The 22,241-nt window shown below is 48.1% G+C and overlaps 1 protein-coding gene across 1 annotated transcript in view; it reads left to right on the top strand.

The window, feature by feature from the left end:
• Ccdc60 (coiled-coil domain containing 60) overlaps positions 1–20,429 on the top strand; it is a 175,889-nt gene extending 155,460 nt beyond the window's left edge. The window contains exons 8-14 of the mRNA XM_052754939.1: positions 1,929–2,016; positions 6,337–6,408; positions 9,689–9,751; positions 10,374–10,496; positions 12,257–12,388; positions 15,709–15,898; positions 19,204–20,429. Coding sequence (XP_052610899.1) covers positions 1,929–2,016; positions 6,337–6,408; positions 9,689–9,751; positions 10,374–10,496; positions 12,257–12,388; positions 15,709–15,898; positions 19,204–19,311 — 776 coding nt within the window. The 3' untranslated portion in view covers positions 19,312–20,429. The remainder of the gene's footprint in view (positions 1–1,928; positions 2,017–6,336; positions 6,409–9,688; positions 9,752–10,373; positions 10,497–12,256; positions 12,389–15,708; positions 15,899–19,203) is intronic.
• Positions 20,430–22,241: the final 1,812 nt, after the last annotated feature.

Here is a 22,241-nt window from a genome sequence, read left to right as displayed (position 1 = left end):
TATACAGAAAATGTAAGGTTATATCTCTAATAAAAGAGGATAGAGATGTAGTTTAGTTGGTAGACTGCTTGTCCATCATGAATGAAGCCCTGGACAGTTGCCAAGTGACTGCGTCGCCCAGTGATGACTCAGCACCTTGGACAGCTACGCGGTTCTGGAGAAGGCTGTTTCCAATGGTTCTGTTACCAAGCAGGTCCCAGATTGGAGTGGGAAAGAGTGAGGGGTGGGGACATGGCAAATGTGTGTCCTTGCCAAACACTGCTGCTCACTTACTTGTCTTTTGTGAAACACACAGCTCACTCTGTATTTCATTTTCTAACTTTTAGGTATATTAGCTTCCTAGGGCTACACAATAATGTCTTGCCTCAACGTCGTGGGCACCTGACCTCCAAAACCATGGTGTCGGTGACGTGGTGACACCTTCCTTTCTCTAGCCTTCTCAAGCTGGTAGACGCTGGGAAGGCTTGGCATCCTTCTGCTCATAGACACACCACTCGTGTCTGCCTCTGTCACCACATGGCCATGCTCTCCTTGGATGTGCCCCTCTCCCATTACAAGGGCAGCAGTCATAGACTAGAATAAGAGCCCACCACCACTACACTACAGTGTAACCTCATCTTCACCCAGCACAATCACCATAACTGCTTCCAATTAACATCACATTCTGAAGCCTTGGAGACTAGGAGACAAGATTCAAGTCATGGTGTCCAGGCCTCAAGAAATATTCAAACAGTAAGTGTAACAGAACATGTTAAGTGAGAAAATAAAAGTTGCTTTCATCACTTTCCATCACTAAAACACCTAGGGAATCGCTTGAGAGAGGAAAGACTTGTTGTACCTCAGGTATTTCATTTCCTGGCCAATGGCATCATCGTTTCAGGAACATGGCGGGGGAGAGCATCACTCAGAGGTTCCCACCTCAAAGTGGCAGGGAGCCCAGTGAGCAGAAAGGAGGGGGCTGGACCAAGGGGGAGTCCTGTAAAATATATGTCCCCACTAACCTATTTCCTCTGGCTACATCCTGCCTCCTAGTAGCTCATTTAGAATCAGCTCACCATTGGATCAGCACACCGGCCAAGTTCGCACCCTCATGACTCAGGCCTTCGTTCTCAACAGCACCATGAACCCAAGCCTTCAACACACTTCAAAAGCATGACAAAGGTCAACTGGTATGGTGAAGGAGGTGGAAATCACAAGCCTGTCTGAAAAAAAATATCAGTCGATGGGAGGCAGAAATGAGGATAATGAGGTCATGTCTTAGATTCTTTACAAAAGAAGTGGGGGTCTGATTGTTGATGCAAAAACTTAGTTTCCAAAGGCTGGCACTCTCCTCGGATTGAGAAAAATACAATTGTGATCTGGATTCAGGCTGGAAATCACCAGTTTGGAAAATAATCAGTTAGGGTTTCGCAAACAAAATTTCCTATCAGGATCCGAGGCAGTTCTGTCTGGGTGAAGCAGAGTTGCAGATCCTTAAGGGGGCTGGAAAGATGACTCAGTCAGAAACTGCTTGCAGTGCAAGCGTGAGGCTATCAACTAAGTCCTCTCACGCACATAAAGAGCCAAGTGTGGGGTGCCTGCCAGCATTCTCAGTGCCCAGCAGGGAGAGACAGGAGGATCCCTAGGGCTTTGGTGGCCAGGCAGTCTAGTCAGTCAGTGAACTCCAGGTTCAGTAACAGACTCTTGTCTCACACACACACACACACACACACACACACACACACACACACACACACACAGAAAGAGAGAGAGAGAAAGAGAGAGAGAGAGAAGGTATGCCACATGCAAACAATAAATTAATTTTAAAGGAGTGACAGAGTCAGATGTGTAGCTGACAGACCCTGTGAACTGCACCATCTGCCCCCCTCCCCAACTCCCAGAGGCTGGGCATGGGGTTCATGCACCGTCCTGTCTCCTGTTTCCATCAGACCTGCAGAAGCTCCTGGAGATGGTCCGGGAAGACGCCCGAAGAACAGTCATGAGCATGGTGGACAATGTGCAGAAGACAGCTCCCAGGTGTGTTCCTTCAATTCCTTGGGCAGTCCACGGATGTCAGTCAAGTAGCCACGACAGCCCCAACGGCCGTCACCAACTGTCGACCCAAACACTGAGCTGTGTGCTTTGCATGTGTGCTTTGCACCTTGGATTCTCACAGCAACCCCTAGAGGTGGAAGCTACCACTTTACTACTTTACAAGCAAGGGGCAGAGAGGCTAAATGACTTGCTAACGGCTACACAGCTGGTGGATGGTGACTCAAATTACTTAAATCTAGATCTTTCTAACTTCTTGACATGCCACCACTCTGTCTGTCCGGGACCCTGTGGGCTGTTATAAACGATGTGCTCGAGGGAGAACTTGGAAACTTAAGATTTAAAAAACTAGGGTCTTTATATAACATAATGCTGCTGTCAATGTCGGCCAGAGAAGCAGGGGGCAGTAGTTCATTACGAGGCTCAGAGCTGGTCAAAGTGACGAGCACAAGTGACTGTATTTTGGATTGCTCGAGGCTAAATGAGACATGTCTATCAACACCCCACAAGGGTCGTGGAACATTGCAAAAGAGGGGTTGGAAAGAATGTAACAGCTGGAGGGTGGTAAGGGGTGCCCTGGAATGCTGTCCTCAGGATATGGCATGGCTATTGCTTTCACAAACATACTGCAGCTATGGGGACATGCATAAGATCTGAACAAGATCAAGTCATCGCACCGGGCAGCAGTGGCACTCGCCTTTAATCCCAGCACTCGGGAGGCAGAGGCAGGTTGATCTCTGTGAGTTTGAGGCCAGCCTGGTCTACAGAGCGAGATCCAGGACAGGCACCAAAACTACACAGAGAAATCCTGTCTGGGAAAAACCAAAAAAAAAAAAAAAAAAAGATCAAGTCATCAGGATCAGTAATATTCCAGCAGGCAGCAGGAATTGGACTCAGTGTGTTAGAGAGAGAGGGGCAGGGGAATGGAAGGAGATGTGTTGAAGGGTGTCCAGTAGGGGGGTTAGGAGGAGTGAGTTGGGGTGAATATTGGCAAGGTACATTGTTTCCAGGCATGGAGTTGCCAAAAATAAGTCAAAGATGAGAAAGTAGGAGTTTTGTGTTTACAGATAGCTCAGCAGTAGAAAGTTTGTCTAGTGTGTGCAAAGCCTCGAGCTCCATCCCCAGCACTGCAGAAAAAAAAGGCAGAGAAACATAAAAACAATAAGCATGGTGGCACACGCCTATAATCTCATTACTCAGGGAAGTGAGGTGGGAAGACCTTAAGTTCGAGGCCAGCCTGGGCTACATATCAAGACCCTATCTCAGAAAGGATCATTGGTCTAGTCAGTAATGGTCATGAGAGTTTCTTCTTTCTTTGGAATAAACTTTTAAGCTGATATTTGAGATGAGGTGTGGGGGGGAAGGCCTGCCTGTCAAAGGTGATGGACACATGGGGGTGGGGGTGGGGGAGAATATTCAGGCAGTCATGTGCAGTCACAGAAGGAGACCACAGCACCATCAGGGAGCAGGGCATAGCCAAAATGGGACAGAGAAAAGCATACATTGGTGAGGGATTTCAAAGCCCTCACCTGGAGGATTTGTAGTCTTACCCTAAAAGCGTGGGCATCCTTGGATGCTCCAAGCAGCTACCAGAATGACTGGCTTATAAGAGAGTAGTGTTGAACTTAAACCTGAGTTGTCTGTCTTCTGGTGAGAAGCCCTGCCCATGGACTTGTGGCCTCTATAACTGCTCCAGAGAGAACGCAGAATAGAGTAGAGTTCCCCTCTCAAGTAAAAATTCCTCCGAGCAAGCAAATTACTTACAGAAAATAAATGAAGCCCACGAAGAGGTTTATCATGAGTCTCGGCCTACTGGGACGCCAGCTATGACTTATTGGTTATTGTTAGTGCTGTAATTACCCTTCTCCCAATGTTTTCGAATACATCACACCCCACTTCTGTCTGTTAATGATGAATCTGTCCGCTGCAGCCTCAACTCAAACCCACCGCCTCAGGTGGCACTTGGAGGAATTTTGAGACCTTGTTGACCCATGAGGCGCTTGCCTGGTCAGCATTAGTGACAGAGAAAGGTGACAAACTTAGAGGCTCACAGCTTGAGTCAAGTGGACAGGGATGCAAAGCCTGGAGCTGAGGACAGATGTCTCTGTCCTCCCTAAGCATCTGTCGAAATGAGATCGTGAAGCACCATGGCACAGCATTGGAACCTAACAGACTAGGGAGCATCTCCATCCCATCACTCGATTTCTGTGTGATACTGGGCACATTGCTTCACCCAGTCTTGTTGCAATCCTGTCAAACGAAGCACCTTAGCAACTTACCCAAAATGGTTATAATGAGAATTAAGCCATCCTGTTCTTGTAAAGTCCTAGGAATTTTCTGGAAGCTATGGCTCTCTCAATGAGTCCTTAGAGCATTTAGGAATATAGCACATTTACTTACATGCCAGCTCCTTCCCCGCATACAGTCAGCAACCAACAGGGTAGTGGTGGGGGCAGTCGTGACTTTATCACAGCACCTTGCTGAGACAGGTGCATCCACTGTCACCGCTGTCACCGGTTCTAGTTCACTTTCCGTTGCTGCGGTGAAACGTTGACCAAAATCAGGTTGGGGAGGAAAGGGGTTCATCTCAGCTTACAACTCCAGCCCACACAGCCCAGCACAGAGAGAAGTCAGGGCAGGAACCTGGAGGCAGGAACTGAAGAAGAGGCCAAGGAAGAACGCTGCTTACTGGCTTGCTCCCCATGGCTTGCTTGCTTCGCTTTCTTATAGAACCCAGGACCATCTGCCTAGGGGATGGCACCACCCGCAATGGGCTTGCTCTCTCCCACATCAGTCATTAATCAATAAAATTCCCTTCAGACATGCCAACAGGCCAATCTTGTGGAGGGATTTTCTTCCCAAATGCTCTAAGCTCTGTCAAGTTGACAAAAAAAAAAAAAAAAAAAAAAAAAACTACCGAGCAAGCAGCACAGCCCACCTCACAGATGGAGAACATCCATGATGGCTTCCATATGGTTTCTAAAGCCTATGGCTCTGGGGAACCCTGTCACGTGTGAGCTCTGCATTCAATTTAGTGATAACCATAGTTACAGAGAAACTGCAGAAATCTCCCTTCCTCGTTAATTCTTTCTAGGAAAAATGAAATCTCCCCAGTTCGGTAGAACATCGGATACTGAAGCTTATGTGAGACCAATGGGGACAGGAAAGTGCTAACTTCCCTCATTCCACACACCACGCCAGCTCACACTGAGGTCAGCTGACAGGCTGAGAGGTTGATGGAGGCCTCTGAAACCCAACCCAGCCAACCCTCAGCCTCAAGGCTGCAGGAAGATGGCTCCTCTGTGAAATGTAGTAATGCTTCAGACAGGATGCTGGGGATGAGAACTGGCGTGTTTGTGAAGAGGTCAGTGTCTAGACCTCATCTCAGACCCACTGAGGCAGAACCTCCAGAGCAGCCCTGGCGTCTAGTAAGCACCTCAAGTGGGCACTGTCTCAGAGTCTGAGAAACAACTGCTGTGTGTAGACTTCCATGGAGCATGAAGTTCTGGGTTTCTGTGTGGAATCTGATGGGGGAGGGGTAATCCTAGGAGTACTGTAATTCTAGAGGTGTAAAATTTAGATGAATCTGGAACTCTAGATAAGGATGTCATTCTAGGTGAGTGTGGAATTCCTAATTCCCCATTTGTATGTGTATGTCATTATTGTTGTATAGGTGAAATTCTAGGTGTATTTTTTTCTTTTTCTTTTTTTTCTTTTTCCTTTTCTTTTGAGACAGGGTTTCTCCGTGTAGTTTTGGTGCCTGTCCTGGATCTTGCTCTGTAGACCAGGCTGGCCTCAAACTCACAGAGATCCACCTGCCTCTGCCTCCCGAATCCTGGGATTAAAGGCATGTGCCACCACCGCCCGGCTCTAGGTGTATTTTTAATTCCAAAAATGTCTATATAATTGTGTGTGTGTGTGTGTGTGTGTGTGTGTGTGTGTGTGTGTGTGTAATTAAATTGTGAGTTTCTGAGTTAGGTGCAATTCTATAGTATCTATGTGTGATTCTGGGGTTCTGCAGTTCTCCAGAGGAGGTAGATCATCCTGGTGTTTGTCCGTGTGTGTGATTCTGAAAAAGTGGGGGGTTCCAAATGCAGTTTCTGAGCACAACTTAGCCCAGCACAGCCAAGTCTCTGAACATGTGGCCAGAATCAGTGTTCTCAGCAGACTCCCCAGTTGACTCCCTCTACTGCAGTTCTGTAGCTCACTCTGGGGGGAGGCAACTGGTCCCAGCATAGACACCTGCTGCCGGAGGGGCACCTGGCATCTGACACTTTGTTACAAGAGACTCCTCTTGCTTTGCAGCCTCATGTCTATAGTCAAGCAAGCCAAGAGCGATTCTGCGATTAAGGAGTGGCAGACCACCCACAAGTCCAGGTAAGAAATTCTGAAGCCTATAGCAGGTAGATGCGGGGTGGAGAGGCGGAGAAGCTGGCCCTGGCCCAGAGCCACCACAGAGATACTGAGGGGAGAAGGCCTGGGAGGGGCATCTCTCCCTTCTTTTGACATCACTGAAAACAAGCTCCATTTGCTGCTGGGCTGGCAGCCAGTACCCAGACACTTCTCCTCAACATTTATATTGCATGCTTTTCGCTAAACTCTTCCCTCCATGAAGAAACACAGTTGGGAGAGCATGGCATAGGACCCCCCTTCTCTTCTATTGTAAAATCCAATTCCATTTTGCCTGTTTGTGATCTGCCGGGTGATACTGTGGGGCACATATGCCCGAGCCTGGAGGACTTTACTCTGAATTAACTTCACTCCTCCCCTTTGAGTAGTCTGTCTCATGACATGGAGTTGGTCCCCTGATTCTTCCAAGGTCCCCTCTGAGGGCCAGGAGCTGTGCCAGGTCTGGAAGCTGTGATAAGCAAATGAAACAAATACACAGGGCACCCATTCATTTGACTGGAACATCCTTGTGCGTTGGGCCCTTAGATAGTCCAAGGAAGTCCATGGATGCCTTTCAGAAGGATGTTATAAATGCATGTGATAAATTACGAGGATTCTGACGTCATCTACGGTAATAAGTTACTGGGTTACTTCCCAATTTGAAGTATAATCTTCTAGGAGCTTAATGACGCATTACAGAGTAAGACCTCACGGTAGGGCTAACAAACACTGTGACTTTGGGTTAGCATTGAGTGTCAATGATTCTTGAGACTCACTCCCACAACTGTCACGTGATATGCAAATGTCCACTGTTTCCATCTCAGTTAAAGACTAGTTAAAATAGAGATAATTTTTTTTCTCTGTCTGCCTCCATGGGCCTCCTGAATTCTCCCCATTTTTGATAATTGATAATGTAGTAAGCGTTCCTCGGTTAACCCCATGGTTGGTCATACAATCATGGCTATGAAAAGTCCTCTGGAGAAAACGGATGGAGGGATGGGAGTATGCTTGCCAGCAAGGCTCTAACCTGGGCAGGGTACAGTATTTCAGCTGAGATCTACAGAACAAAGACAAGCCAGCCTCCCTGTGGGGAGAAAAATCTAGGAACGGGGTTCAAGCAGAGGGAACAGCTCATGCCAAGGGCCTGAGCTTGGAGGCACTGAGCAAAGACCTCTGTGAGGACCAGGACAGGGGAGGCTGAGGAAGACAAAGGGGGCTTTGTAGCTCATTTGTCTGCCCATCACCAACTGATGACACCGCATCCCTCACCTCCCACCTCCTCTCTGAGGAGACAGCAGTCTACAGGAGAAAGCTGAACCAGCATGGTCTCCTCATGATTCATCTGCAGGGGTCAGGGCAGCTGGTTGGAATCTAGTCCTGTCTACCTGTATATTATTACTGAGACCCTGCGTCCTCTCCAGGTGGGATAACACACTTCCCATCACCTCCAAGACCCAAAACCCTCAGGTCCAATCCCAGAAGTTTCTAGAAAAAGCAGCAAATGCCAGGGCCTGAGAGATGGCCAAGTCAACCTCCCAAAAGTCACCAAAGCTGTGAAGCTGGAAAGGAAGTAAGCCAACCATCATAGGAACAGCAGGACAGCCTTGCCCCCAGATCCCACAGAGAAAGTGGCCAAGTCTGCTGTTGGGTTATTTGGGAGAAACGGGGGAGACAGGGATGTAAAGCAGCACTAATGAAATGTCTCAGTGTGCCAGGTGTGGCTGATCCACACCTTTGATCCCAATGCTCAGGAAGTAGAGGTGGGCAAGCATCTGTGAGCTCAAGGTAGCCTGGTCTACATAGGGAGTCTAAGCCAGTCAGAGTGACATAGTAAGACCCTGTCTCAAAAATGGTGCTCAGGGATGGGGACATGGTAAAAAGTGCTGTTATGCAAGCATGAAGACCTGAGTCTGAATCCCCAGGACCCACATTAAAAGTGGGGTGTGGCAGCATGTATCTGTAACACACATACACACACTTGTGCACACATGCACACACACACACACACACACACACACACTTGTGTACACATGCACATACACACGCATGCACAGGCACATGCCCACACGAGTGCGCACACACACACACACGCACACGCACATGCACACGCACACGCACACGCGCACACACACACACACACACACACACAGTGATATTCAAGTGTCCTGGGAAGAAGGCAGAAAGGCAGCAGGGAGTGTTGGATCTTATCTAGAATGATAATCTAGTCGTGGAAGTTGGCCTAGCTAGAAACACAGGGTAGAACAGCCGTACAAAGAATCTAATTGGGTTACACCTAGAAAGAGTCCAAGGATGTTATAAGTTGAGTGGTCCAGAGGAGGTGTGACAACCAGGCTGGACTCTGAATCTAGACTCTGGACTCTCAATGGAGGCGCCTGGGTCTTCAGTTGAGGGGTGTATTAGAGTTCTCTAGGAACAGAACGGATCTGGCCACTGACCAATCAGTGATTTATTCATTGACCAATCAGCAACACATTTGACATACAGACCATCCCACAGCAAGAACGGCTTAAGGCTGGGGCCCGGCTAGTCCGGCAACAGCTGTCTCCCTAAGGAAAGGCCAAGAATCCTAGCACTTGTTCAGTCTAGGGGGCTGGATGTGTGCTGGAATCCTGGAGAAGTGGGTCCTGACAGCAGCCAAGGAATGCCTCAGCAGCAGGACAGACAGACTTGCCAGCGAGAGTGAGGGCAAGCGCCCTTCTTCCCTTTCCTTCCACGTGTGATGGCACCAGAAGGTGTGGCCCACCTCAGATGATCAAGATGTAGTGTGGGTCTTCCCACCTTAAGTGATATGATCAGGAGAAATCCCTCACGAGTGTGCCCAGCCGCATGGACTTTTAGTTACTTCCAGTCAAGTTGACAGCCAAGCTTAGCCATCGCAGGGACCCGGCTTAGGAAATGACAGCATCAAATGTAACACGGGGAGGAAGACTTGGCCATCCCCTTCCCAGCATGCACCTGTCCCTACTGAAGATAGCACGTGATCCCGACACTATGCAGGACTCACTGCGGACCATGAGACAAAAGACAGTAGAGATGGTGGGAGAGGGACAAGGGGGATACTCCAGGTAGAAAGCAGGACAGGAGAAAGGCCCGGGCTTGGAGATGACGTGCACTGAGCCCTGGGGCCCGGGGAAAAGTCTCCTCTGTGCCTGAATTCTGGGGGACTAGCACAGGTGGGGGCCGGGGGGGTGACGCTCAGAGGGACCTCGTATGAAAAACAACTAGAAATTATCCCTTGGTGTTTCAGTGAGAGATCCAGCACTACAAGCGGAGAAAGCCACACCGTGGTGACCCAGAAGAAGTCAAAAGGGTAAGCCAGTCGGGGAAGTAGACATCATGGTCAAGAGGCAGGCCTCACCATGGTAACCGCATCCTTTGTCTCCCAGGGGTATGGGAAAAGCTCAGTGCAGACCAGACTCCCCGAAGCCATACACAGGAAAGAGGGACAAGGGTCCCACACACCAGACAGTGGGCAGCCCTGCGGAATAAAACACGAAATCCTTCTGCAGCACCAAGCACCATGGGCTGCACCCTACATTCCTGACCTTGTTTATTTCCCAAGTCCAACCCTGCCAGGCAGGAGTGTTGTCTCATTTTACAGAGTCACAGGCTGAGAGTCGGCCACAAGCAATGTCCCAATCAGGGCCACACAGCTGCGAAAGGGTGAAGCTGAAGTTGGAGGCTCACTATCCTTGACATTTGCTGGGATCCAGTGGAAGCCCCTTCACTGTGGCTCATGAGCTACCTACCACCTGTTCTTCCAACCTCCAAAAGGGATGCCGGGGGAGGCTCCACCCAAAAACAGAGAGCCCAGTTAGACACTAGCAGTTCCCACTTTGGGGCATCTTGGGCTCAGGGAGGCCAGTGGGACCCATGAGGCTACCAGGAGTGTCCATTGGACCCCATCCCCCAATGGTTTCTCTTGTCAACAGCCGTGCTAACCGTGACATCGTCCATTGCAAGAGTGGAGTGTGTAGCACTCTGCGGGCCAAGTTTTACAGCGTAGCCCAGGAGGCCGGCTTCTGCCTACAAGACAAGCTGGAGATCCTCATGAAGTAAGGGCACACACATGCCTGGCTCATTGCCAGGACATGTACCTGGCTACCTACTGCATGTTCAGGATGTGTCCAGGGCTAGGGCTAGAGTAGTAACAAAGGGAGACATCTTCCCTGCCCTTGGAGTGGGGGAGCTCACTCTGCCCCTTGAGAAACAGAAACAAAATCACTGTGTCTACAGAGAGACACAATTTAGAATCATCTCATGTGGGAAGAAAACCGGTGTTATGTCAGAGGAGAATGGAAGGAAGGGAGGAGGGAAACAGCAGGAGAAAGAGGGAGGGAGAATCCAGAGGGGGTGAGGAGGAAGAGGAAGAGGCAGGGGAGGGGAGAAGCAGGAGAGGAGGAGGGTGAAGTGAAGCGGGTGGATCCCAATTCAGGTTGGGCAATCAGGGAAGTCTTCTCTGAGGAGGTGGCTTTAGGATGACCATGAAGGGAGCAGAGGAACCCAGAAGAGAAGAAACTAGGAAGAGAAGGGTTCCTGGTGGAGGTACCTGGGGACTCGGATAGGAGCAAGTGGCAGTGACACCCACGTGACACACAGGATGCTGTCAGTGTGGTTCAACATGAAGAGGCCACCAGGAGCCTCTTCCCCCTACTACAGCCCATCCCCTAACTAAGGTGACCACGTGCCCCAGGGAACTCACCCATCCCAGCAGGGCTTCCAGGTGACCCTCTAAACTCCCTTTCCTGCTCAGAGCTCACCATCTAGAGAGACAGGTGAGTACACAAGAATCTACCACACAGGTCAGTGAGGGCCAGCAATGATGGGGAAGAGCAGAGGGCTAAGGGAACACAGGGAGCAGGTATCCCTCCTGACCTGGGAAAGTCACCTGAACATCTGCATGAAGGAGACATTCTCGGGATAATGAAGGGCAGTGCCAACTCCAGGGTACCATGTTAGGCTCCACCGCTGAGCTAAGAGCTTTGCAGTTATGCAACATTTATGGTGCCCAACAACCCCACAGGTAAGGGCTTTATTTAGACCCCCTACAGATGCCCCAAGTACACTCAGAGAGGTCTCATACCAAAGGCCTTGTACACAATACAATAAAGCTGGAACCCAAACCCAGAGAATCTGGCTAGGAAATTAAGAAGGGGAGGAACTCCAAGAAAAAGCAAAGTCCCAGAGGGTAGGAAAGGAATTGCCAAGTGTCCGCTGTGGCGGGCTCTCGTGATGCTTGAGAGGAGATCAGAGTGCTAGACAGAGTCCAGATCACAAAGCTACTACCTCCTAGTGTGGAGATCACACTTTGTCCCAAAGACTCTGATTGTGAGGAAGAGGCATACAATTCTAGGCGTGATAATGCAGTTGGAAAGCATAGAAACGGGGTAATCTGGGACCTTAAGGAATGAGTTGTTCTAAGTTCTTTATTCTAAGTGAGATGCAAAGCGTTGGTGCTGGGCATGGGGCATTAGGCGTGGACATAATCACAACATGAACTCTCTTTGGAGAGAGGGCGAGTGTGCAAAACGATGAGACTGAGGAAGAGAACAACCAACATGAGTTTAGCACCTACTGTGTGCCTGGCAGTACGCTCAGTGCTCTGCACACAGAATTTAATTGTCGGCGGCAAGATCACTTTCAGCACGTTGGAGAGAGCTATGGTCCAGAGAGCCCAGTCATAATTAACAGCGCAACAAGAGCTCCATAGAAGAAAAAGTGGTGGGTGGCATCTGTGAGAGCTCACCCGTAGCTAGAGGAGGGGGGGCGTTCTGTGCCTCTAATTTCTCTCCCCCTCCTTCACACCACATCATAGGCGCCAAGAAGAACGGGGTATCCAGAAGTTCCACTCTTTTATTCTTACCTCAACTTTCCAAAAGGATTTATCAAAGATGAGGCACCGGGTCTCAATGGTGAAGGGGGATGCAGAAGAGATTGCGGACCACTGGTAAGACCCCGAGGACCAGGCACAATGGTCCCTTAGCATTACCTCATGGTCCATTCCAGGGTTCTTCAGTAACCTGGAGACATTAACTCCCAACTACCATCAGCCATCCCTCGGGTCCCCCAGATCAAACTGCAATCAGGGAAGAATCTGCTAGCTCCAGAACCACGTGTCATGAAACCTGTCCTGGTCTTCATAGTTACCTCGTTTTTGGTCCAGACTTAGAAATAAGGAGAGTTCACTTGCCACCACCACCACCACCCCCCACCCCCACACACACACTGAAGATTAATACCAAACCTGTCAATCAAATGGCTGCAGAGTCTGAGTTCTCTGAGGTTATCACTGTATACTCCTGGGAACACTGTGCCCCAGCATGTGGAAGAGAATGGATAGCAACATGGTGAGGGTTGGGGTCTGCTGCATGGCAGGGTGATGGCACTGGGTATTTCGAAATAGGCAGAAGGGGGAGTACTGAATCTCTATGGAGAAGTGATGAATGCTTGGTGGATGTACTGAGCATCTAGATTGGGACATTATATGTTGCATTCAAGTGCATCCATATTGGGACATTATACACTGCATACACATTCTGACACTTGCTGGGTGTGGAGCCACACTGCTTTAATCCCAGCACTCAGAAGGCAGAGGCAAGTGGACCTCTGTGAGTTCCAGGACAGTCTGGTCTCCACGGTAAGTTCCAGGCTAACCAAGGCTATGCAGTGAGACAAAAGAATAAAAAGTCCCAACGTGTGACACAAGTACCCTAGAAATAGGTTCAGTGATTATGTCAATTAAAACAAGGTTTTTAAAACTTTAAAGGAAATGCTGGCCCACCTTAAGAAATCACTCTGAACTGAGTGACTGATGGATGGCAGAGGCTACCCTAAGAAAATTTAATGTTTCATATCATATCCTTCCAAATCCTTAAGGATACAAATGAAACCCCTATTTCACAAGGAAACTGAGTCTCAGAGAAGTCGGTTCACTTGTCCTAGGCCACACTGTAAGTGGTGAGCATAGGACATGAGCTTCTGTCTGGTCTCAAACCACACATTCACTTGTAATATTGAATCACAGTGTGACCTTCTGTGTCGGGAACCCCATTCTGCCAGGATGAGGAAAACAAGATCTAAAAGAACGATGAGAAAAATGGAGAGATGGACCTAGACTCCCTCCCACATTATTACTGATGTGGAGTAGGAACTCAGAGGGACCCTGAGCTGCAGGAGAGATGTAGTAACCACCCACACTGCCTCACATGCCCAGGTCTTTGCTGTCTCATGAGCAGTATCTATCCCCGAAGGTACATGGGCTCCCAAAGGTGCCTTATGCAAGGGGGAAGGGAGAGGTGGTTTATAACCCAGCCTCTTTGGGAAGGAAAGTGGAAGCGTAATAAGCTAACTCACACGATGATATCAGAGTGGGAACTTAGTGTTGAGCCTCTCACGGTGGGACTCAGCCAGCGTCTCTAATGATAGAGCTTTCAGTATCATCATGGAGAAACAAGGACCCTCCATAGCATCATTAAAATCAAGTCAAATGAACCACAGCCTGTCAACAAGGGTGCTCAGCTGGGCCCCTCCTCCATCCAGTTTCTCATCCACTCTTTCCGATAATAACTATGGAACACCTACTATCTGTCGGGCCCAGTTAGTTCAGCACATGTGCTGAGTAACTCAGGCAAAGTTTATGTTTGCATGGGGATTCATGCCATGCAAAGACACAGGAACAAATATATAAATGCATGCCGTAAGTACAAAGGTGAGTACCCAGGAATGTTTGGTGGGTGAAGCTATTCTTCAAAATCTTCTACAAGGGTACATGTGTGATGGAGGAGAGCACTTTTCATCATCATCATAAATTATGTCATAATTCTATAATTGAATTGTTATCTTATTATTATTAATTAGTACATATGTATGGTGATATTGTGTCCCCCAATATATTGTGCACTTTAACAAACCTATCTGGGGTCAGAGAACAGAACAGCTACTAGATAGACATAGAGGCCAGAAAATGGTGGCACACATACCTTTAATCCTAGTATTCTGGAGGCAGAGATCCATCCGGATCTCAGTGAGTTCAAAGCCACACTGGAAACAGCCAGGCATGGTGACTCGTGCCTTTAATCCCAGGAAGTGATGGCAGGAAGCAGAAAGGCATATAAGGCATGAAAACCAGGAACTAGAGTCTGTTAAGCTTTTAGGCTTTTAGCAGCAGTTCAGCTGAGATCCATTTGGATGAGGACACAGAGGCTTCCAGTTTGAGGAAACGAGATCAGCTGAGGAATTGGCGGTAAAGTTAGCTGTGGCTGGTTCTGTTTCTCTGATCTTTCAGCGTTCACCCCAATACCTGGCTCCGGGTTTGTTTTTACTAATAAGAACTTTTAAGATTCATGCTACACATGTGAGAAAGGGGAGAGAGAGAAAGACAGGGCCACACGTAGAGTTAAGAGAACAACTTCGTGGATTCTGTTCTCTCCTTCCACCTTTTTGTGGGCTCTGGGGCTCAAACTCAGGTTGTCAGGCATGTGTGACAAGCACTCTACCCGAGAGCACTTTCTAAACACATGCCATCATTTGTCCTAAGTAAGCCCTGACCACAGTTAAAGCATGCTCTTAGATCTAAGGTGGGTTAGTAGGTTAGACAGAGATGGGTTAGAACCCAACTAAGATGGGTTAGTCTCCACCACCTCAACCATGCATTCCCAGTGATAACATGAGACACACAGCCTGTCAACTGAGCTTATTATTGTGGAGATGGAAAATGCACAGCCCATCATCTCCATCTTCATCACCACCATCATCTCCACCACCACCATCATCACCACCACCACCATCATCTCCACCACCACCACCATCTCCACCACCACCATCATCTCCACCACTACCATCATCTCCATCGCCACCATCATCATTGATTGCCCCAGCCACTGTCATCTAGAAAACACCCACAGATGTGTCCACATCCACCCTGGCATGATTAAAAGTCAGAAGAGAATCTCAAATACCCACCCACCCTCCACTTTGTTTTCTGGATTTTCACACTATCTACTTTATAGAACGTTGTTCTGTGAATGCAGCCTTTTAAAGAATGACCCTTCTTTGTTTGCCAGTGAAACAGAAGCCGGCTACCCTTAAAAATAAATACCTCATGTATGACCCAACAAAAACTGGGTATAGAGGACAGGGCCCCCACATAGAGGCTCATGATGCCCTCAAGACATCCCAAGAGTAGAAAAGAAAATGAAGGAGGCCCCAAAGGGCCAAGATCCCCATCCCAGGGCTTCCCTAACTGGCTCTCTCCTCTTGGACTTGAAGGTACTTTGATCTGTTGTCCAAACTCCCTGAAGATCTGAAGAACTTCCGGCCTGCAAAGAAGATCCTGGCAAAACTGCAGAAGTTTGGAGAGAACCTAGACCTGAGGATCCGGCCGCATGTCCTCCTGAAGGTGCTCCAGGACCTGCGGATCTGGGAGCTGTGCTCCCCAGACATTGCGGTGGCCATTGAGGTAATGACCATGCCCCATTCCCCTCACAGTGCCTCAGATGCCCTCATTCAGTCATCTGTCAACATCCAGGCATTGCTGGAGTGCAGTGGACTCAACCATCACAAAACACAAAAACCCTGCCCTCTGAAGCTCTTACTCTAATTGCAGAGAGAGTGTCATGTGGCCTTGGTCATTGGAGTCTATGTAAGCAGTACTCCCTGGAGACTAGGAGGCTTGGAGAGGACATAAGTGGGTTAGTCATCGAAATGCACATCTCAAAGCATGCTATTGAAACTGCAGTTGGTTCCCGGGCCGGCGGTGTGGCCCTCACTGCCTGCCTGTGGGGAGTGTGAAACCTCAGGCACCCAATTTGCCAATACAGAATTGACATCTTAATGAGGCCCCAGGTGTGTCGGATGCATGGTGACGCTGAGGAGCTCTGGTTTAAATTCTGGAGGACTTAGCTAACCAGGGCACATGGGACAGGTAAGGTTTCATCTTGGACTTGAACGGTGAGAAGTCAGAACCACGAAAAGAAGGCAAAAGCGCAGCGTGAAGAGAGAACACGGCCTCACTTGTCGCAGAAACATATTGCAAGTCATTGGGTGTGGCAGAGGGAGGTCAAGGAGGTGACATGTCAACCCCAGAAGACCTGTGAAGGTCACGGTAGAGCTCCTGGGCTCTCCTCAAGGGTGCTAGAAGCTTTCCCCATCACCAGCATCCCTGAAGTCTTGGGTCGTCAAAGATAACAGCAGTAAGGATGCCAAAGGGAGGTTAAAGATGCTTGTGGAGCCCGAGGTGGTGGTCCAGGCCTGGGATCCCAGCGCTCTGGAGGCTAGACAGAAGGATCACAGTTCCACTGCCTGCCTGGGCTACAGGGTGAGCCCAAGGTCACCCCTGACAACCTAGCCAGCATTTGCAAATCACACACAAGGCCCTGACTTCAACCCCCAGGGCTTTAAAAAAAAATACTTAAAGTGCATCCTTGCTTTCAAAGATTTTATGTCTTAAGATTTATTTATTTTTATCTTGTACATGCGAGTGTTTGTTTGCATGTACTTATGTGCACTGTGTGAAGTGCCTGGTGCTTTTTTTTTTTTTGTGACAGGGTTTCTCTGTGTAGCTTTGGTACCTGTCCTGGAACTCACTCTATAGACCAGGCTGGCCTTGAACTCACAGAGATCCGCCTGCCTCTTCCTCCCGAGTGCTGGGATTAAAGGCATGCGCCACCGCCGCCTGGCATGCCTGGTGCTCTTAGAGGCCAAAAAAAGTCATCAGATCCCTCTGGAACATGTTACATGTAGTTCCAATCTGCCATGTGGGTGCCGGGAACCAAATCCAGGTCCTCTGCCAAAGCAGCAAGTTTTCTTAACCACTGAGCCATCTCTCCAGCCCTTATCTTATTTTTAAACTATGCATATGGGAGGGTGAACATGAGTATAGGTGCCAATGAAGGCCAAAAGAGGTCATCAGATCCCCCTAGAGCTAGAGTTACAAGCAGCTATGAGGTGCTTAATGTAGGGGCTAGGAACCAAATTCAGGTCCCCTGCAAGAGCAGCAGACACCTGACCCCCTGACTTATCTCTGAAGTCCACTCATCCTTCATCTTATCAGGTTGGATGTGTGCATTTTAATAGGGACTTCGCCCCCCCCCCCCCCCCCCGAAGAAGCAGCAACTCAAATGGTGGATCTCTAAGAGTAGACAGGCTTAAGAACGCATTGGTCCTTCCACAGGATGACCTGGGTGCATGTGCACAGGGTGAGGTCAAGAGTGGTGGAGGAGGTGGCCCTGTGGACCCCTTCAGATGCCCAGACTCGACTCTGGTCACCAAAGGAGGCACCCTCAGGAAAACCTCTGATAGACTGCACAGGACTAGTTTGAGGGTGACTGTCCACCTCCGCCCCTGCCCCCACCCACCCCTTACTGAGGTGTGTGGAAGGATGCTCTTCCAGAGTGCTGAAGGGGGGGGCTATGTAAGCTCCCCCTTGCCTAACAGTGAGCCCACAGACTTGGGGACCAACACTCGGCGTGCTCCTCATGAGGAGAACGTCACAGATCGCCTAACAGCAAGGACTCACAGGAAACACTGGGTTCTGTGTGTCTTCAACCCTTTCCTGGAGCTCGATGTCGGATCTGTCCACATTGCTCAATGGGAGCACTGACCAAAGCAAACATTCTAAGAACAAGTGACATTATAAGAGCTGTTCATGCCACTTGCAGGGAAGTGGACATGACATTGTTATACTAAGCTTAAAAGGCAAGACTACCAGATTTTCTCTTTACACATACACATACATGTGCACACACACGCATGCACACACGCACATGACATGAAAACCTACAGGGACTAGTGAGAATGGGGACAGGAGAGGGTACTTGGGAATGGATATTGTCAATGAACTTGATCTTCTTGAACCGTTAGGAACTCATTACAATTTTAAGCTCATCTTGTTGCCAAGTCCCCTAAGAAAGTTTGAAGAGAGGAAGAAAACCCATCTGGATACATTTTTATCTCTGCTCTTTTGACGTCTTAATATCTTAAGGGCCAGAGAGATTGCTCAGTAGTTGTCCTGTGCTGTCCGATTCAATTGAGGAATGAATGCTGTTGCTGGACGGAATAAAGGAAAGGAACTTTCTCGATTGTTTGTGAAGGGTCACCGTCAATGACTGCCCCCAACTATGCCTTGCCTAGTCTCCACTTCTGCACTGGACACTCATCAGAAGGTCCCGGGCCAAATGCATTGTCTCTGCTGCTTTAAGACCTGTTTTGAATTCAAATAAGAACATCACTCAAAGGGCTGGAGAGATGGCTCAGCAGTTAAGATCCCTGGCTGCTCTTGCCAAGGGCCTGGGTTCAGTTCCCAACATGGCCATCCACAACCACTTATCACTCTAGTTCCAGGGAATCTGATGCCCTCTTCTGGCCTCCACAGGCACATACATATACTCAAACATATAAAATAAAATAGTAATTTTAAAAAAAGAACTTGAATTTTTCTTCTAATAATATCATTTCCATAGTATAAAATAAACATCAAGTGATAAATCATCATCAAGCATATAAATCAAGAAATGTGCATCAAAAATGGTATATAACACAACCACGTTTATTTAAGAATGTATTCCAATGTCCAATGAGAAATGTCAACAATGTAAAAATCTCAATTATTTTTGCACCAACTTAAATATGAATGTCCGAATCATCGGGGGCATCCTGGATATCAATCCCAAAGTCTTCTGGAATGCCAAAGAGAGGTTGGCAGAGGGGCAGGCTAGTCCAGCTTTCAAACCAGACTCTGAGAGTAACACTATGTTTACCCCACAGTTTGTGAGAGAACACATCATCCATATGCCACAAGAGGATTACATCAACTGGCTACAGACCCGGGTCAACATGCCCATCCGGCAGTACATCACCCCGGCATGTACCTGAGGCCAGCCTGTGCTATCACATGGACACACATCATGGAGCAGTGAGGTCACCTGAAGACACTTCTAAAAATATGTTAGTCTGAGATGATGGTTCCATGTGTCTCTCCCCCTCTTCCCCCATCAGGTTCCCTGTCTCCGCTCAATGTTCAACCCTGACTCTGCCAACTCTTCCAGGCTCCCTTACCATACCCCTTTCCTAAAAATCCTATATAATAAAATTGAGTTGGATGTTTAACAACTGCCCAAGGAAGAGTTCAAGCTATGGCATTTGGGGGTGGCAGTCAGATCTTAGGAGAACCAGTTATCACTTGCTGAGCTTTTGCATCGACAGCCCAGGGCTATATCACATAATTATTTATATTAGCATATCATATGAGTTTCTTGAGTAGATACTAATGGTGTACCTATTCCATACCATTGGAGCTAGAATGTTATTTTCAATATACATATATGGTTTTGGATGGATGGACAAATTGATGAATAAATGAATGGGTAGAGAGCTGGATGAATAAATGAATGAATGGCTGGATGGATAAATGGATGGGTAGATTATAGATGAATAGAGGGAGGGAGGGAGAGAGGGATGGGTAGATTATGGATGGATGGAGGGAGGAAGGGAGGGATGGGTAGATTATGGATGGATGGATGGATAGATTGATGGATTACAGATGGATGGATGGATGGATGGATGGATGGATGGATGGATAACTGCAATGTACATAAAGTGGCATGTATGCCACACATGTATATATAACTGTGCACTGACACGTTTCAGAATCACAAAAGCACAGAGCCACAGTGCAGCATTTACCGATGGACCACTTCCTTCTATGCAGTGTGCAAATACTTGACGTGGATCATCTGATTCTGTCTCCACAGCCCCCACAGGCTGGCTCTTTGATCCTTCATGCTCTGCAGACAGGGAGAGCGAGGGTCGAAAGAATTCTTCAACTCTTTTTTTTATTTAAATTAAATTTAGTTTTGCTTGTATAAGTCTGTGTGTGTGGATGTGTGTGCATATGTTCACATATATGTGTATATACACATAGGCCAGAGGTCAATGTTGAGTGTGTTTTTCCAACACTCTCTCTCTCTCTATCTCTCTCAGTTTGTTTTGTGTTGCTGTGATAAAACACTCTGCCAGGCCAAGAATGGTGGTACACACCTTTAATTCCAGGCCTGCCAGATCTATACAGTGAGGTCCTGTCTCAAAAAAAATTAAAAAATTAATAATAAATAAAACACCGACCAAAAGCAACTTGGAAAGAACTTATTTGGCTTACAAGGAATAGTCCATCATCATGAAAATCCAAGACATTAACTCAAGGCAGGAGCTGAAGCAAAGGCCATGGAGAGCACTGCTTACTGACTTGCTCTTAATGAATTGCTCAGCTAGCCTGGGGATGGTACCACTCACAGTGGACTGGACCCTCCCACACCAATTAGCAATCAAGAAAATCACCCCCCCACAGACACGCCCACGAGTTATAGGCGAGGGCAGTTCCTCAACCCAGTCTCTCTCTCTTCCAGGTGTGTCCAGGTTTGTGTCTGGTTGACAAACACTATGACATTCTTGAGGTTTCTATTTTTGAGACAGGGTCTCTCACTGAACCTGGGGTTTGCTGATTCAGCTAGGCTGACAGGCTAGCTAGCAAGCTTCCGAAAGGCTCCTGTTTCTGCCTCCCAACCCTGGGATTCTAAGCACGTGCTTCCCCGACTGGCTTTTTGACGTGAGTACTGAGGGTCTGGAGTCAGATCCTCAGGCTTGCTGAGCAAGCACTTTACTGACGGAGCAGTCTCCCTAGCCCCTAGGTTTATTTGTAGCTGATACAGAATTCCATAAAAACCATATTTTTGTTTTGTTTTGTTTTTCGATACGGGGTTTCTCTGTGTAGCTTTGCGTCTTTCCTGGAACTCACTCTGTAGCCCAGGCTAGCCTCGAACTCACAGAGATCCGCCTGCCTCTGCCTCCCGAGTGCTGAGATTAAAGGTGTGTGCCGCCACCGCCCCACAATTTTTTTTTATAACATATATACATTGTATCATGTTCAAACAGGGTAAACATAGCTTGTTCCCTAAACGATCATTGATCATCGTTTATAAGAATGTCCCAAATCCTTCCCTGTGGTCTTTTGAAACAAACTGCTGTGTCTGTAGCTACAGCTGTCCTGGGTGAGCCACGGCACCCTAGAACTTCTTGCCTTTATCGAGCCCTGGTTCAGAACCCCTTGGGTCAACCTCGCCCATGACTACGACTCCCGTGCCCAACTGCGTTTCCCTACTGCTACCTCTGTACCAGGTTCTCATTGCTGTCATACAAGGAGGTCACAAAAGTTGCTATGTCTTAAGAAGTATGCCCAAGGAATGGCTTTAATGAGCACATGTGTGCACTGTGACATGCACACATGTGCTCAAGTCTGGTCTCCCGGGTGTTCACAGAAACTCTTCAGGGGTGAAGAGGGCATCACTACAATATCCATTTTTATAATTAAGCACACAAAGACAGACACACAGCAGATTTGTACCAGAGTCTGAGTTTAGAATGAGGTCTGTCCAGGACAGGAAATAGCCTAAAATCACAAGACTTCCTGCTTCCTCCTCCACACCGGGCACCTTCTCAGCCTATTTCTCAGAACCATACTGCCATCTAGTGGCAGGTGGTTGGCTGTTAGTATTGCTTTCACTATGCCCTTGAGCAAAATGTAACTGTCCTGCCAAAAAGGAAGGCAGAGATTATTAACAGCAGTAACAAGACCTACCAGCTCAGACAAGGAGTAACAGGCTCACACGGGGGAGGAGGGCATGTTACTAGAACATAACAAGGAACAAAGGAATATGCATCATATTCCCAGCTCTTGGGCTCAAATAGAGCCCCAGGGAGAAATATTTTTGGAATGAACAGCTTCATCAGAATCCGAGAGAGCAGCAACA

Source organism: Peromyscus californicus, unplaced genomic scaffold (assembly GCF_007827085.1).
Source record: "Peromyscus californicus insignis strain IS unplaced genomic scaffold, ASM782708v3 Scaffold_2__1_contigs__length_46816999, whole genome shotgun sequence".
In the NCBI taxonomy this organism is placed as follows: Eukaryota; Metazoa; Chordata; class Mammalia; order Rodentia; family Cricetidae; genus Peromyscus; species Peromyscus californicus.
Note: the sequence above shows the minus strand (reverse complement) of the source record. Positions and strands in the feature narration are given on the sequence as shown.